Raw genomic sequence first — 16,116 nt, 5'->3', positions numbered from 1 at the left:
ATTTGAGCGATGAAAAGTGTTGTGGGTTATACAATTGTTCTGTGACGAAGGTCAAGTGAATCAAGTTATAATCTAAGTGAGATTCCTAGTAGGACAATTACTGAGGGAAATTATTGCAGGTGACATCAATTGTCCTGTGACAAAGGTTAAGTGGATCGAGTCACAATCTAATCGTGACGATTGAATTGTTACACTCTTAAATAAAAAGAATTGCACCTTGATTAAGAGCTATAACTTTTGATCAAATGATAAGTGTGAATTTTAACTCTTAACAATTGGTATTAGAGTCAAAGTCACAAATTCGTCGATTCTTACGAGAGAGAATCAAATATTGACAACATAAAATTATTCTATTAAACTTTATTGAATATATATATATATATATATATATATATATATATATATATATATAACTTTTGTGGATACTAATTGCGATCATTTAAATTTATGTTAGTTTATCGTATTATTTTATTGTTAGATGCTCTAGTAATTATTTTTAATGGATAAAATTATAAACTTAAGAGATCATTAAAAGAAGAAGTGTATACACGATGAAGTGGAGATGTTTATTATTATCTTGTAATTATTGTTATTATTTTTATATAAAATCCAATGTATTTTGATGTTATATAAGTCATAAATGTATGTAAATATATTGAGATCACATTATGATGGTAGGCATTTGGGTTCTGATATTATTTGAAAAAATATATATTTTTAAATAAGTTAAAATCTATTTAAATTTTAAATAATTAAATTCTTTGAAACTTAAGATTCCTTATCAGAAAACAGTAGCTTGCTTAAGGACAAACCGAACATCTTTTCATTCAATCTAACCAACGTACACTTGTACATCTCCTTGTATGCTCAGAAAAAAGTTTCATCATGTTCGTTTATTTATTTATTTACTGCAATTATGTTCGTTTATTTATTTTACTGCAATTATGTCCTTTTATTATACACAACTAGGATTCAATCAACTAAAAAAACCCGAAAAGCTGGTATTGGGTAATGGTGAAAACTCCAATTAGTTTAATTATGGTTTTGGATTAATGTTTATAATGTTTTTTATTAGAACAAAATTAACTAAAAAAGTTTCTTATTATGAAATGCTTTCATTACTTTTAATTATATTAAGAGGCATGGTTAAAAAAAAACTTAAAAAATTCAAAAAAGACTATTATTATGTAACAAAATAAAAAAAGGTTAAAATTTCGTTACATTCTTTTAACTTAGTATGACGTTTTAGAGAAAAAATATTTTAAATTAGTTGCCGTTTTTCAAAATTAAGTATGAAAGTTAATATTTGTTTTATAAGAAAATGAATTAAAAAATAGGATTAATTATAAGAAGGTGACAATAGCAAGTTTGGGAGGCACAACATGAATGAATGCTTGAAATCTGAGATTGTGGACCTTCCTTATCTTATCCTCCCAATCACATGACTCTGTTTTACAATAATTTTGCTTTTTAGACACATCATTTATTTGTACTTGAAAAAAAAAAATATATATATATATATATATATATTATTTAACGTCAAATTTCTTAAAGCCATTTCAGCTTAAAATTCATAATTATTTAATGTGAAATTAAGTATGTGAATATTTATTTGAAATTGTATTACTTCTATTAAGTATATGAATAATTTTAACCGGTTATGTTGTTTCTTTTGCTAAAATTTAAAATATATTGATATTGATATTATTAAAAAATAATTAAATGTGATTACACCCAATTTATTTAAACCAAATTACATGGTAAATTTGAAAAATAATAAGACACACAATATGAGTATGACAACATATAGCATAAAAGTAACATAAATGTACAAATCTCGAGAGAATCAATGTTTTAAGTTAAAAGCATATAAGAGTGAGTTTGACAATTTTAGTTTATATTCTTGAAAAACTAAATAATGCTAAAAAACAACTTTTAGACACTTTGAAAGTTATAAAAGAAATAAGATTAAAATACTCAAATAAGTACATATTTTTTAAAATATTTTAAAATATGACACATGACACATTCTTAGTATCATTATAATGGACCTAATTATATTTCGGTGAAGATTAACATTTAGTTGAATTTTGTTACTAAAAAAATTTAAACTCACAACCTCTCTCTTTTTTCTCAGTCTTTACCATTAAATCACCTTATTATTAGTATTAATATAAAAACATATATTGATATATCCTTTATTTTCAATGGAATAATATGTCCATTTTAAATATTTTGATATATTTAATGATATATTTTTTTATTAAACTTCATGTTCTGGTATCTCAATACAAGATAAACATATCATTTAAACCACGTGTTCATTATTTTTCAAAGTCATATTCCTCGTCATTTTAAAGAAATGTCTTAGCAACGTCTTACTATTTCTATTAATTATGTCAATGAATTGTAAGAATTATAAATATAACAACAATTTATTTCTTCTTGATAAAAGTAAAGATAATGAAAATCATAAAAAAAATATATTTTCAGGAAATGAATTATGAAAGAAAGCAACAAGATAGTTTAGAATAAGAAAGATATAGAAGAATTTAAATATATAAGTTAAAATCAACAACTAAATAAAAGAAAAATTTACTTCCCATAAAATTTCAAAAATTGACAATGAAAGGCTAAATTAATTTAAATAAAAAAAATTAAACTTTCATTTAATTTCAAAATTATTTATAAAGAAGTAAAAAAAAAAAATTGAAGTAAAAAAAAGTTCAAAATTATTCTTATCGAAGATGGATAAGAGTTAGATTGGTTCAAATTTTCAATAAAGAATGAATATGTTATGAATGAAAAAGCATCAAGTAATCTCAAAGGAAGAAGAATGATTATTACATGTATTACATGTATTACATTTGATGATTGAAAATTCAAGATTTCAATGGTGTGATTGAATATTCTTTAACGGTAAGTTATCTTGAAATATTATTCAATCTTTTCTCTCTCTAAATTGAATATTACCTTTGAATAGAAATTCTATATTCGTTTTTAAATAAAGAAAAGTTCAATTTTACTCCCTCTAAAATATATAAATTCACCTTTTATTCCTTCAACATAACGGCATCAAATTATAATAGAGTTTTAATTTGACTCTAAATCACAAAAGCAAGAGACTAAGTTCATTGTAATTGTCCTAAGATTAGGTGTCAAAACGGGCTAGTTCGGCCCGCCAAAAATGGGTCAGGCTGGACTGGACTGGCCCGTCATCAATAAACGGATCGAAAATTGTAACCCGTCCTGTTTTTGGACGGACTGGCGGGTCGACGGGCTGGCCCATATCTTTTTTTTTTGTACTTTTTTTAATTTTTTTAAACTTTTTTAAACTTTTTATTAAAATTTTGTTTATAAATTTATTTTATATATATAAATTTATTTATATAATATAAAAAAGTAATATTTTTTAATTATTTTTAATTTTAAACAAAAAAATATAAAAAATTAAAAAAAAAAATGGGTTGGCGAGCTGTGTTGCAGCGGGTTGGAAATTCAAACTTGACCCGTCCTTTTTTGGACGGGCTGGCAGGCCGATTCGACGGACCTGACCAATTTTGCCATCCCTACCTAAAACTTTTTATTCTATTGAATAAAGAATTGACATAATTCTACGATTCGAGATTATTATTGGTTTCTTTTGGAATTGTTAGTCTCTTAAACTTCCAAAATATTTTTATATACATTGATTTTAATATTTTAAAATATTAAAAATATTTTTAATATGACAACGTCATTATATTTTGAAAGCCTAACAAAGAAAAAAAAAATTCAACGAAAAATCCAAATTCATAATTCTACTTTTTGTATAAATTTAGGATTAGGATATAAGAAAGTTAACTATTTTAAAGTATTTATTTCAAGTTCTTAAAAATAATTTTAAACTCAATTTGATCAAAAATGATTTTAATAAGATTTTGATCAAAGTAATTTTAAAATTTCAATTTGCAATCATCCTAAATAATTTTAATTCCGCTTCACTAAAATATTTTTAATTTTATACAAGCCTATTATTTCAACTTCACTAAATAATCAATTAACATTAATATATTATTTTTACTTTATTCTTAATCCGGTCAAAATTGAGTTGGTTTTGACTAGGACGTTATTAGGATCTTATTAACCAAATCTCTTCATGTCAATCTCAAACTCTCAAACAAGTCATCTATCGAATCTTGATCAAAATATATTTAACTTCACTTAAACAGCAGCATTCAATCTAATATCGGTAGCTGTTCACTAATTAGTTAATGTTATGAAATTTAATGAGCATCAATGATTTTCCATGCTTAACTTTCAAAGGAAAAGTCAAGTAGAAAGTCTGCAATTACCATAACAATGATTCCAGATAAATCTTTTAAAAACAATACAGAATTCTGCAACGGTTCAAAGACCAGAAGATGAAACCATGCACAAGCCTGAAAGAGACAAGCATAAGGTATTTAGTGCAAAGAATGGAAAGTGCTTCCAGCCCCTCTCGTTCTCTTCAAATTACATTAATATAATAAAACTTGAAAAAGGCTCACAAACTGGTAATTATTCTGACTTCCTTTGCCCTAGCACCGGAATGCATTCATATAGTTTCTGCACAATATAATATAATTATGTATCAAGGGTAAAATACTAAACAGATTAAATAGCAAGCGATCATGACAGGATTGTAAACTATAATCCGTAAAATTGATGGTCCGGAATTGGTTTATACACTATAACTACTAACATACTTCTACTAGCACATATGGTATCGGAAGTACAAAAAGGGCCATACTTAGGCATCCCATCTATTTTTAAGTTGAGATCATGAACTATAATTAACCTTCAAAATTGTATAAATGAGGCAAAGAAAAATATACAAAAGTCAGACATAGTGAGTATTCATATTATGAAAATAAAATAGAAAATGGGCACATGCCACAAATATTTAACTCCAAGTGTCAGCTAGTCAGTAAGTACAACTCCAAAATTTTCTCCAGCTCTGCCATTTCATTCTCCTTCTTACCTATAAAAAAAGATAAGCTTGGCAAAACAGACCAAATGTCTAGGGCCATTACCATGTTATTGTGTTGAATTTAAAATAATTTCTGTAAACTATGTCATTAACAAAGCAAATGAGTATTTTAGGTGTAATCATTTGAATAGCAGACAGTGGAGACATGGGAGTGGCAAAACTCATTTTCATAAATGGAATATCAACCACATCATATATTTTAATTGAGCCTTCAACCCCTGATCAACAAGATTTGTACACTGTTTGATTGTATCCACGAATAATAATAATATTATTATTATTATGACCAGCAGAAGAACACTTACATGGCCTGTGTAAATGAAGGACTGATTTAACAACAGGAATTTTTTTTTTTGTTGAAGATCCAACTTTGTTAGAGATTTATCATATGATTATGTATGTCTTTTTCTTTTCTTCCTAAGTCTTTTTGTAATCTTAGTGTTTGAATTTTTTTTTTCGGATGTTTTTGTAAATGGGTTGGAACACCCGAATGATTCCAATTAATATATTTTGTATCGCTGATAAAAAAACCTTACGTAGGCTTTGGTGCATTAACAAAAGAAAATGGAACATCCTATTCTGTTCTTTTCTCCTTAGTTCCAATTTTCAGAAGAACCAAAATGTAACATTTTCTAACCTCAAGTGTGTTCTAAAATATTTTTAAATGAACCAAACATGAAATAGAACTCATATACTGTGTTCCATTTCATTGTATCACATCTATCGAATGTTATATGCTACCTTATTTTGACTAATAGATTACTATTTACCATATCCCCCTTTGATAAGAAAGAGGTCAATGATAGAAGCGAGCTTACCGGCAAGTGAAAGAAACTAGCTATGAGGGGAGGGACATCAGAATTGGAACTGAGGACCAACTTGTGCCACCTGAGAAATTTTGAGTTCTCAATACAAGGAAAATGAAAAGGGAATGGGTAACCTCAGAGGCTAAGAGGTGTACAGGGTTTGATATTATAGGGGAAAAAAGTATTCTTTTTGTCTCTTTTATGTTGGGGAAGGTAAAGAACCAGAGCACAGTCAAAAATGAAAATTGATAATTATGGTGAAAAAACTAGAAGAAAACAATTGATACTGATTGGTGCAAGCAAAACTATGATGTGTCCAAAATTATGTCATCCCAAATACTATGATGACTCTGATGCAATAATGATATTAAACTCTCTGCAAATAGCATTTGAGTAGTATTCATACACATTGAATTCAAGAGCAACATGTAAAATAGCATCAAATACAGGAAACAAGGAAAATATGCAGTTGTTACATAAGTGACATCAAGAAAAACAAACAAAATTCAATGGACCATGTACATATTCAGAATTGTTTGACTAGAACTTAGCATAGCAGTAATTAGTAAAAACTACAAACAGTCATGGATCCGTCAAATAAAAACTATTCCTCCTAATGATTCCATACCTTTCCAATTTTGACACTATTATATCAGTTCTGAATCTGCATGCAGAGCTCTAATTTTAATAAAAAACCTTTAGAGCAACATCAAGCTTAATCCAACTGAATATAACATACATCATAATCTAATTCTACAACTAATAATGATGTAATCAATGATGCACCATTTTCCAGTAAGAAGAAATACCGAGTCGACTGAAAACCAAGTCTTAACCCCTTACCTATAGTCCAAGAAGAAATACATCACAATACAACAATAACCAAATCTTAACCCTTATCATTGTAGTCATAAAGATCAGCCCCGTTTTATGTTGGCTACAGTTGATTAGTTTAAAATGAACGTATAACCCAATACGAAGCCGTAGAAAATCCGAAATCGTCAGAGATCTATTTAAAACAGGAGCTATCAATTTACTAAGAAAGCGTAACAATATCATGGACTACCTATTATCGTAGCAACCAAATCATCAGAAATATTAGACGTGTAATCTCTCTCAAAAGGTTATGCAATATCGAAATCTTAAAACGAAGATCAACATGAAGAATTTAAAAAGCCCCTCGTAAGATTCACCGATAATACCAAACCCAATCCAACTAAGCATCACGTCAATTTGAGCGGCCAAATTTATCGTTTCAGAAAACAAAAAGCACATCACACGGCATGAAACATAAGCGTAATTGAATTAAGCATAGAGTCCACAAGCTTTATTACCCAGCATTATTAGCCTCCCAGAGCTCGTCGACTCCAACATCAAAGAAGCCAAGACAGTAGAAAACTAGTGGTGAGCAAAATACATAGCCATCTGAAGAGATTTGTGCTGGAAGCCACATTTCTCGTAGAACGCCTTATTCTCGAGGCTGCAATCAAGAATGACCTTATAGCATCCAATGGAACGAGCATGCTCCGTCAGGAAGCTTACAATTCTCTTTCCCAAATGCTTCCCACGTGCGCTTGAATCCACAACAACGTCCTCAATGTGCCCAACTTTGCCGCAATTTCTCAAAAATTTCTTCTCAATAAACACGCTCCCCGTCGCAATGATCTTTCCAGAAGCCTCGTCTTCAATCACGCCGATAACGTGGTCATCTCCGACGGCACTGAGCTCTCGAAATCGATCCTCGAAATCTCTGTCAGAGACGGAATCGCAAACGCTGAGTTGCTGCAGCAACTCGATGAAGCCTTTGCTCTTGTCTGAGATCTCTAATTTCCGAACTCCGTACTTCTGTTCCTCACTGTTTTCCATCTTCTCCTGTGAGATCCAAACCGATTCACAAAACGAAATGCAAAATCTAAACTAAAATTAAAACAAATTGCAATCGGAGAAATTCCTATCACGTTCTTACGCTTTGTTCTGAAGAAAGCACGATTCCTTGGATTGATTTTTGGAGGATTGACGTTCATCTGCATTTGCCTTTGTGATTGTGCGTGATTCTTTCTTTTAGCCAATCAGGTTGAGCTATCTGATTTTTTTTTCCGTTCCGTTTCTCTCACAGTGGTAATATTTATCATTTTCATCGTTTTTCATTCCAAAATACACTTTTCTGACGTGCTTTTGACGAGAAAGGTATTTCAGATGCCAGAAAATATATTTGTATTTTTTCCCCTAAGTTTAAAGCTAAAAAATAATTTTGTAACATTGTGATCAAAGGCAACTTCTTCTGTCAATTTCATAAATTTCATAATAGATTAAAGTGGAGGATACAGAAATAAACAGTAATCATATGATACATGCCTCTAATACTCGTGTGTTATTATTAAAAGAAGTTATATGGTCCATCAATGTGAAAAATATCTAAAACAAAACAAGTCGAAATAAAGATTAGTGGATAGTTTTTTTTTTACTTAACCATGCGTGAAGGTTGGACAAATTTATTGGGTTGTTGAATATTGTTAAAATTAATTGAAAATCACAAATTTTAATGAGTTAGATCTCACATTTAACGAGTCTTTATACTGATTTTACATTTTTCAATAATAGAGCGCTTTGGTAAAAATATATTAAAACTATGTAACTAGTATTCTTTTGTTAAAAACTTAATTAAATAATTATGGATTGAGCTCTCGAAGTACTTTTGCATATATTTAAAAAAACGAAGATGGAATGAGGTCATAAGCTTACGAGTCTTATAAAATATTGGATCTTATATTAAAAATAAACATTTTATGTTTATGTTAAAACATGTATTTCTTAGTCTTCGTGTGACAACATTAACATCATATAAAGTGGAAAAGAAAAAATTGGAACAGAGAGAATAATATTTTTTCTTGAACGTAGGTTCGGGCTTCATTTAAGCATGCCAACAGTTTTAACCTTTAAGAAAATAGAAACTTGATTGGTATTTATAACAAATAAAAATAATATTTATAAAAAAATGATGTTATATCGATAAATAAGATTTATTATAGTGACATAACTTGAATGAATGCGTGAAATTGAGACGGTGAGACTGAGATCACCTTTTCCTTTTACTTTGTTTTGTCTTTCGTTTCTGTTTAATTGTGAGTGAGCTGATTGGTGTGGTGTGGACCTTTCTGATCCTCCCAGTAACATGCCTTTGTTAGGCCATACATATATAAGTTCACGCCAACTCTCTATTTCCAGTACTACTTTTTACAATAATCTTGTGTCATTTGTATTCAAAATAAAACACACACAAAAACACATTAAATACTATTTTACGATTCATGCCATCATGCCACCTTTATCCTAAAACATTAGTTTAGAAAATAATACAGAAAATGAATTTTAATTTGGTAATTTAGTAGAAAATAATCAGAGAAGATGAAATTAAAAAAGAAAAGTGAGTCTCATTATTAATACTTTTCCATTCTATTTTTTTATCAAAATTTCTCCTTATCCTTTATCTCTTTCCTTTCCAGCAAACACCTTTATTTTCACATTTTTTCCTCATCCATTTTATTTTCATGTACTGCATTTCTCAAAACAGACCATTATAGACTAGGAGAGCTTCACCTGGTCCGTGAGAATGTGAAACGTTCTCGGTTTTGTCTTCGGAACCAAGAACTTTCATGTACACGAATTTAATCTTGAGTTGCTGGTAACACTAACATGCCCTGACCATACTGATATATTCTCTGTACAAAAATACAAACTAATAAACTTATTAGAAGATGCCAACAAGCCTCAACTCAACACAACGGTTTGGAAAGTGCTTTGCTTTCCTGAACACTGTATACACAAAACGGACCTAAAAATGTAAAAGAGGGCAAAACAGGACCTAATGCCTAAACTGATGAGATTTGAATCTCTAAAATTTGTCTGGTAAAGAGATGCGAGGGATTAAAGAACTTGAGAGAAAGGTTATTAAACTCTTGGATAACGTGAGCGCCCCTTCTTCTTTAAGAACTCAGGGATCTCAACAAAACCACCATCAGTGAAAGAGGAAGACCGCCTATTGATACCAATGGTTTCTCCTTGTATGAGTTGACTGCCCTGCATTTTGGACAAAAAGCACAATCATGTAGGTATTGCACCAGAGAGGAGAAGAGGGACTGGGTAGGGCTGCCTTAACTTTCCTCTTGACGCTTGAAGAGGGATTGGCGCACCAAGGGAAAAGAGGTCATACCTGTGTAGGCCTCCCTTCACTTTCCTCTTGACGCTTGAATCCAGTTGCAATTAGTGTTATGCTTACCTATTAAATGGCAAATTTGAAAAATGATAGGACAGTATGAGTATTAAAAAACATATGTCGCACAAAATTAACATAAAAGCACAAATCTTAAAAGAGAAAATCAATGTTTTAAGTTCAAAAGCCGATAGAGAGAGTTTAAAATTTTATTTTATCCTCTGAAGACCTAAATAATTAATAGAATGCTTAAAATTAACTTTCAGTGACATTGAAAGCTGTAAAAGAAAGGACAAATGTCTTTAGGAAGGGCATTCATAGTAGGCTAGTAGCACATTTCAAAAATTATGTTTGAGTTGTGGTATTTTAAGTGTAGAAGGAGGAGGAGAGATAAGAGAACGACATAAAATTTGATATTAACTGAAATGTATACAATGTATGGATGGATTCTATATGTTCATAAAACCAAGAGTACCCTTATTTATTTACTTACTCTAATAATAATCCTAGGTGGTTAAGAAAACAAATTAGGATGAGGAAAAAAAAGACTAATCCCATAAGAGACAATGATAAAACATTTTTTGAAATTTTCAGTTATCCTAACAAATTAGATCAGAGAGCAGTGCAATTTAAGCATGTTTGAACTTTGAAGTGAAAAGGGTCATTTATAAAAAAACGATAATCATAATGTTTATGAAATGTGGCATGCACATGGCGAATATTTTGAAGTGTGTGCTTCCTAGAAAGAAAAGGATAATACTAGGTCTTGAACGCACTGCACAGGGATAATGTTGCCTAACTCATCTATAGGAAGAGGAATATTGACATGACATATAATTGTTGGTATAAATGATATTCAAGGGTTTGCAGAGCTTAACTTACTTGACCACTGAGTGATGGATCAATTACTGCTCCAAATATCAAATTAGCAGTGGGATCCACAAGATCATATATAACTTCAGCTGCAGCATTCACCTGTAAATGATACTATTTATATCCATAGCATACAAAAGACCATAATAAACATATGGAGTATGACGAAATTAGTAGATTGCAGATTGTTATACAGGTAGCTATTCAGAGTTCAGAACCGAAGGGTTGTTTACTTTATTTCTTTGCTCACGAAATGGATGCCAACATATGCCTGGAAGAATTATTTAGCCGCTTCAAAAACTAAGCCAGCTTGCCAGTAAAGTATGACTACAGAATTATAGTAATTGGATTACTAGATGGACTTGGGTGTCTTATACATATATTTTAAGTCTCAGATTTTTAATCCTTGCCTAATATCATGTCCATGTAAAACTTATACAATTCACAATCATCTCAATCATGTAAGAACGTATCACGATGGAATCAGCACATGGTCACGAGATTCAATTATTCAGAAAATTGTAACTTCAGTGCTTGTTATATGACCCAGATTCCAAAGGAAAAGGGGGAGATTGTATTTCAAAATAAAAAAAGGAGACCGAAAGAAAGAATGAGGGGAAAAAAGCATCATGTACGTACTCAGATCAAACAACTATCAAGTAAAGATAACCCTGTAAAGGACCAGGAATTGCTAGCTACCTCAAACAAGGTCAAATCACTTCCACCAGTTATGTTCCATACGATTCCAGTTGCCCTTTCTATGCCAATATCTAGTAAAGGTGACTGGATGGCATTTAATGCAGCATCTCTTGCCCTTGTTTTCCCTTCAAAATAAAAAGAACCAAGATAAATTTCAATTTTTCAATAATAAATGAAACTATGGATCAAGATATGCTGCTCATCAATTTGGATCACCCTCCTCCTTCCCCATAAAAAAAGTGTACAGCAATAAGAGAATAATATATTTATATTTTAATAATTGATCAGTACAGGGTTAAAATTTTATTGTTGAGGACCGGGAATGAATTTTCTACATCAATGTGTATTTCTCCACAACTTTAAAGTGCAATGACCTTCAGAATTCATTATACAATCTTCATCTTGCTTTGTTTGGTTGCAATATGAGATAGTTTCAAGTTGAAGCTTTCAACTCTCAAGGCAATGCCTCTAAAACAACTTTGGTCAAATAATACTTCCCCTTTAGTTATAGACATGACCCATATGATAAGGTAAAGTTTATAATTGTCTTTCTTCATACATAGTTCAAGCAAAACACTACCCTCTACAAACATTAATATAATTTAGTTAGCAAAGCAGAGGTTTAGAAACAACCCATTGCCATATATTAAATTTGCGCACTAGCTTCAAAACGAGAGGACTTTCATTTCAGGACATACACTCTTTCTAAGCTATCACTTCTTTCACATTTTTTGTTCCTCTCAAATACAATTTTTTTAAATCTAATCATTTCTAATTCGAATTTTAATTTGATACATCATAGAAAATTTGAGTTTTACATTGGCTACCAAGAGGCCAACAAAAGCCTCCTCCTTCCCCAATATATATCAATGAGTATTAATTCAAATAATTCATTTTCATAATCTTATTAATTTCAAAAGTATCATCTCTTTAATTTATTACTATCTATTACAATAAATTCTCGTTAGTGACAGTGAAGACATTTATTATACATTTTTCTTTCTTAAAGATACCTGATTTCTCAACAATGAATCAATGATACTTTTTATTTTAATTTTTTTTAAATTTATATTTTTAAATTTAATTAAATTTAGAAATAACCATACTATGTACGGAAAACTCGCTAGTTATTTAGGTCAAATAGAAGATCAGGATTCAGGACCAGCAATGGATCTCCATCTGCAGTTCCCATCCCATACATACCAGTTGCAGTTCCTATCCCCATAAGTGAAGAACCTGCATTGGCCATTATAGCTCGAACATCAGCAAAGTCGACATTCACCAATCCTGGTATCTGCAATTAATTAACAAAATAAGTATTAGTGATTTCAGACTAACACCATCAACTTTGAGACATGGGAAATATATAACCAGGTCATCTGATTAACTAATGGTAAAAGATAATTCTGAACTAACATATTATACAAATTAGTAAATCAGGTAAGGACTGCTGAATTGTCAAAAAATCCCTCAAGGTTTCTATTTCATTCTTTCTTCCTTATTTACTCCATTTACAATCAAGATTTGATAGGAAAGAAAAAAACGAAAGGAATGTCATTGTTCGTGTTCAAAGATCTTAATGATTCCATACCGTAATAATATCAGATATACCACGTACACCTTGTCGAAGAATATCATCAGCCAGATTGAATGCTTCAGTTACAGGGGTAGATTGAGAAACTGCAGTCAGCAGTTTATCATTTGGAATAACTATCAGTGTATCAACATTATCTCTTAAGGCTGCAATTCCTTCTTGTGCTTGAACTGCCCGTCTTCGTCCTTCAAAAGAAAAGGGAGTTGTGACAATACCAACAGTCAGTATACCCATTGACTTTGTGATACCAGCAATAACTGGAGCTCCACCGGTGCCAGTTCCTCCACCCATTCCGGCCTGCACAAATGAATTCTAGTTTTTCAAGTTTAATGGCAACAGTGAACAGTTTTGTTGAACTGGAAAATTTTGAAAAATGATAAAGTTAAGGATTTCAAAAATCATGAAATGCTGGTTCCTTGTTTCTAACAGGCCTTAAACAACAATTATAATTAATAAAAAAATTGAAAACAACAAAGACCAGAATTTTATACATGCGCTAATAATTTCCTCCTAAAATTGATAAAGAAACATTGCATGCACGTTATTTGCCATCATAGATATTTCAACTTCTTAATTACTTACTTAAAAAGAAAGAAAACCCTATAATTTATGATTCAAAGTGACGTCGCAGGAAAATGATATGTTTATAGCAATATTTAGACATGTTGACAATCTAAGGGTGGCAATCCACAATGAAATATATATTTTTTCACAAAGAAATGTAAAAGATGACAAAGTGCCTGTGATTATAAATGATAGCTTCCGATGAGAGTGGAAATCAGCCACTAAGCTGTATGGTGATTGATGTGTACAGCCTTTTTTTTCACAGAAAGCAGATAAATTACGATCACAGGTGTTGCAATCAATTTTGACATGTTAGTTCTCATTTATCAGAAAGAACTAGTGTGCTTTTATTTTAGTGAGGGAGTTTTTAGTCACAACTTACCTTATGATGATATTATGCAAGACTTCGTTTTGGAAATTGATTGTACAATCTCTGTTTCATCCCTATTAAAGTTACCCCTCCACAAAAGAATTAACAGTCCAACACCATTTAAGAGCATACATAGAAAGTGAATGTGATAAAGAGCCATTAGATATAGCTAAGATACTCCCAAATTTAAACATCTTGGTGAAATGTAAAAATCCCAAAGAGTGGTTCACAAAACGATAAGTGCCAAGTTACATAGGTAAAATAACTTAGACCATGCACTTGAATGCCGCCATAACAGATGATAAAGGGAGCATGCAGAATAAACATTTAAGCCCCCACACCAGTGTAACCCCTCATATGTAGTCCCTTGATATCCTTGTGGCCTATTCCACCTTCCACGACACATATTCTATTACGATGTCATTTATTTTTTCTACGGAAACATACACAACGACAACCTAGTTCAAATTTTAATTTTATAAAGACAAATTCAGGTATTACAATAGCATATATGATAAACCATGTCAGGTAGTGGTGAGAAAGGCATTACAAACAAAATTCACAATGCAAACCTGCAATGCAGTTAGCATAAGCTATATCTCTAAGGAAAAGTGGTTAACAGAACATACAGTGACAAAGACCATATCAGCTCCATAAACTGCCTCCTGTATTGATTCCTTGCTTTCCTTGGCAGCATTCATACCAATCTCAGGGTTACCACCAGCGCCAAGACCTCGCGTAAGCTCCTCACCGATTTGCAACCGGTTCTGAGGAATGACTGGCGACATTCTCATGGCCTGAATATCAGTATTAACAATCCAGAACTCAACACCATTCATGGAACTCTCTATCATACGATTGACTGCATTTGACCCACCTCCACCCACACCAATGACTTTGATCTTAGCTTCATTGTAGTTACTTGGATTCATGGTGGCTTCTAAGCTTTCAGCAACCTTTCCACCTGATACATCCTTTCTAGGTCTAGGGTTGTTCAATGCACTCCCTCCTTCTCCTCTAAGCATTGAAACCTCAGGGTGCAGATCCAGAAAAGGATCTTTGCGACTTATACTATGGGAATTCGTGGAGCACTTCACTTGAATCGAACCACACTTTCTACTACTGCCAAACACGTACTTGCTCTCTTGAATTTTCAAAGAGAACAATCTGCCACCGTGATTCTCAGAAATTGTTCTTCCTCCAACAACAGCCAGCACCCCCGCTGAATTTCTAGCATTCGAAGGTGCATAATAGGTAGCCATTTTCACAGTACTGAAATAGCGGCTTCTGAAAAATTCACGAAAAAACTAGCAGCAGTAAATTCAATACGTGAATGTTGCAATTCGCTCGAAATTCCTTCGTCCTATACCTGTTAGCCAAAATAAATGAATAAATTAATAGAGAATCACCGAATATTAGGTCATGCGTGAAAAAAAATCAAGTAAACGATGCCGGTGCGGGCTGTTAACGGTGATAATAGAAGTGGATGAAATGCGCGAAAAGGGAGAATCAGCGAATGTTACACTTAAAAAGCATAAAAATGGAGATGTGTAATGTGAAAGTTGAAGAGTAAATGCGAAAGATTGCGGAGATTAGAGGAAGAGAGAAAACCTGCAAAACTGAAGGGGTCTGAGAGAGTGAGAGTAGCATTTGAGTGGTGATATGGAAAGGAGCAGTGGAATTATTCTCTCAGAGTGAGCGTGTTTGCATTTTGAGGTGTTTTGTTTTTGTTGATAAGTGAGAAATGAAATTGGTCCTCAAGGTGGGTTTTGTTTGGGTGTGATGAGCGTCCCAATGCCAACGCCAACACCATATACAGACAGGACCAGCTTTGGAATTGAAAACCCCTACTCGACGAGAGGGCTTTTCTTTTCAATAACCTCTCTTCTATCTTTCTTACCTAAAAAAAATTAATCAGTGTTAGAACAAAATTAATGTTCTTAAATTAAATGAAAAATAAATAATTAAATATAGTCATAGACAACATAA

At 31.6% G+C, this 16,116-nt stretch overlaps 2 protein-coding genes across 10 annotated transcripts; both read right to left on the bottom strand.

Annotated features, from left to right (window-relative positions):
- Positions 1-4,330: 4,330 nt before the first annotated feature.
- LOC114195111 (glucosamine 6-phosphate N-acetyltransferase-like) lies at positions 4,331-8,009 on the bottom strand. 8 transcript variants are annotated; one of them, XR_003606451.1, is made up of 5 exons: positions 7,784-8,009; positions 7,152-7,689; positions 5,830-5,899; positions 4,530-4,587; positions 4,331-4,421 (listed from the first exon to the last, which is right to left on the bottom strand). XR_003606451.1 is itself a non-coding variant. In XM_028085519.1 (2 exons), the coding sequence occupies exon 2, from the start codon at positions 7,681-7,683 to the stop codon at positions 7,216-7,218; it is 468 nt and encodes a 155-aa protein (XP_027941320.1). In that variant the 5' UTR covers positions 7,684-7,689; positions 7,784-8,009; the 3' UTR covers positions 6,893-7,215. The 8 variants fall into 8 exon arrangements, 1 of the variants encoding a protein (XP_027941320.1); XR_003606453.1 differs by having other exon boundaries at positions 4,534-4,587; XR_003606449.1 differs by having other exon boundaries at positions 4,331-4,587.
- A 1,416-nt stretch (positions 8,010-9,425) lies between these two features.
- Positions 9,426-16,008, bottom strand: LOC114185533 (cell division protein FtsZ homolog 2-1, chloroplastic). 2 transcript variants are annotated; one of them, XM_028073314.1, is made up of 8 exons: positions 15,739-16,008; positions 14,757-15,496; positions 13,191-13,490; positions 12,803-12,893; positions 11,600-11,724; positions 10,910-11,002; positions 10,028-10,093; positions 9,426-9,894 (listed from the first exon to the last, which is right to left on the bottom strand). In XM_028073314.1, exons 2-8 carry the CDS (start codon positions 15,387-15,389, stop codon positions 9,766-9,768), a joined length of 1,437 nt encoding a protein of 478 aa, XP_027929115.1. In that variant the 5' UTR covers positions 15,390-15,496; positions 15,739-16,008; the 3' UTR covers positions 9,426-9,765. The 2 variants fall into 2 exon arrangements, with proteins under 2 accessions (XP_027929115.1, XP_027929124.1); XM_028073323.1 differs by lacking the exon at positions 15,739-16,008 and adding an exon at positions 15,651-15,720.
- Positions 16,009-16,116: the final 108 nt, after the last annotated feature.

This window comes from Vigna unguiculata, chromosome 1 (genome assembly GCF_004118075.2).
Source record: "Vigna unguiculata cultivar IT97K-499-35 chromosome 1, ASM411807v1, whole genome shotgun sequence".
Lineage (NCBI taxonomy): Eukaryota > Viridiplantae > Streptophyta > Magnoliopsida > Fabales > Fabaceae > Vigna > Vigna unguiculata.
This window is presented reverse-complemented; position numbering and strand designations above follow the sequence as displayed.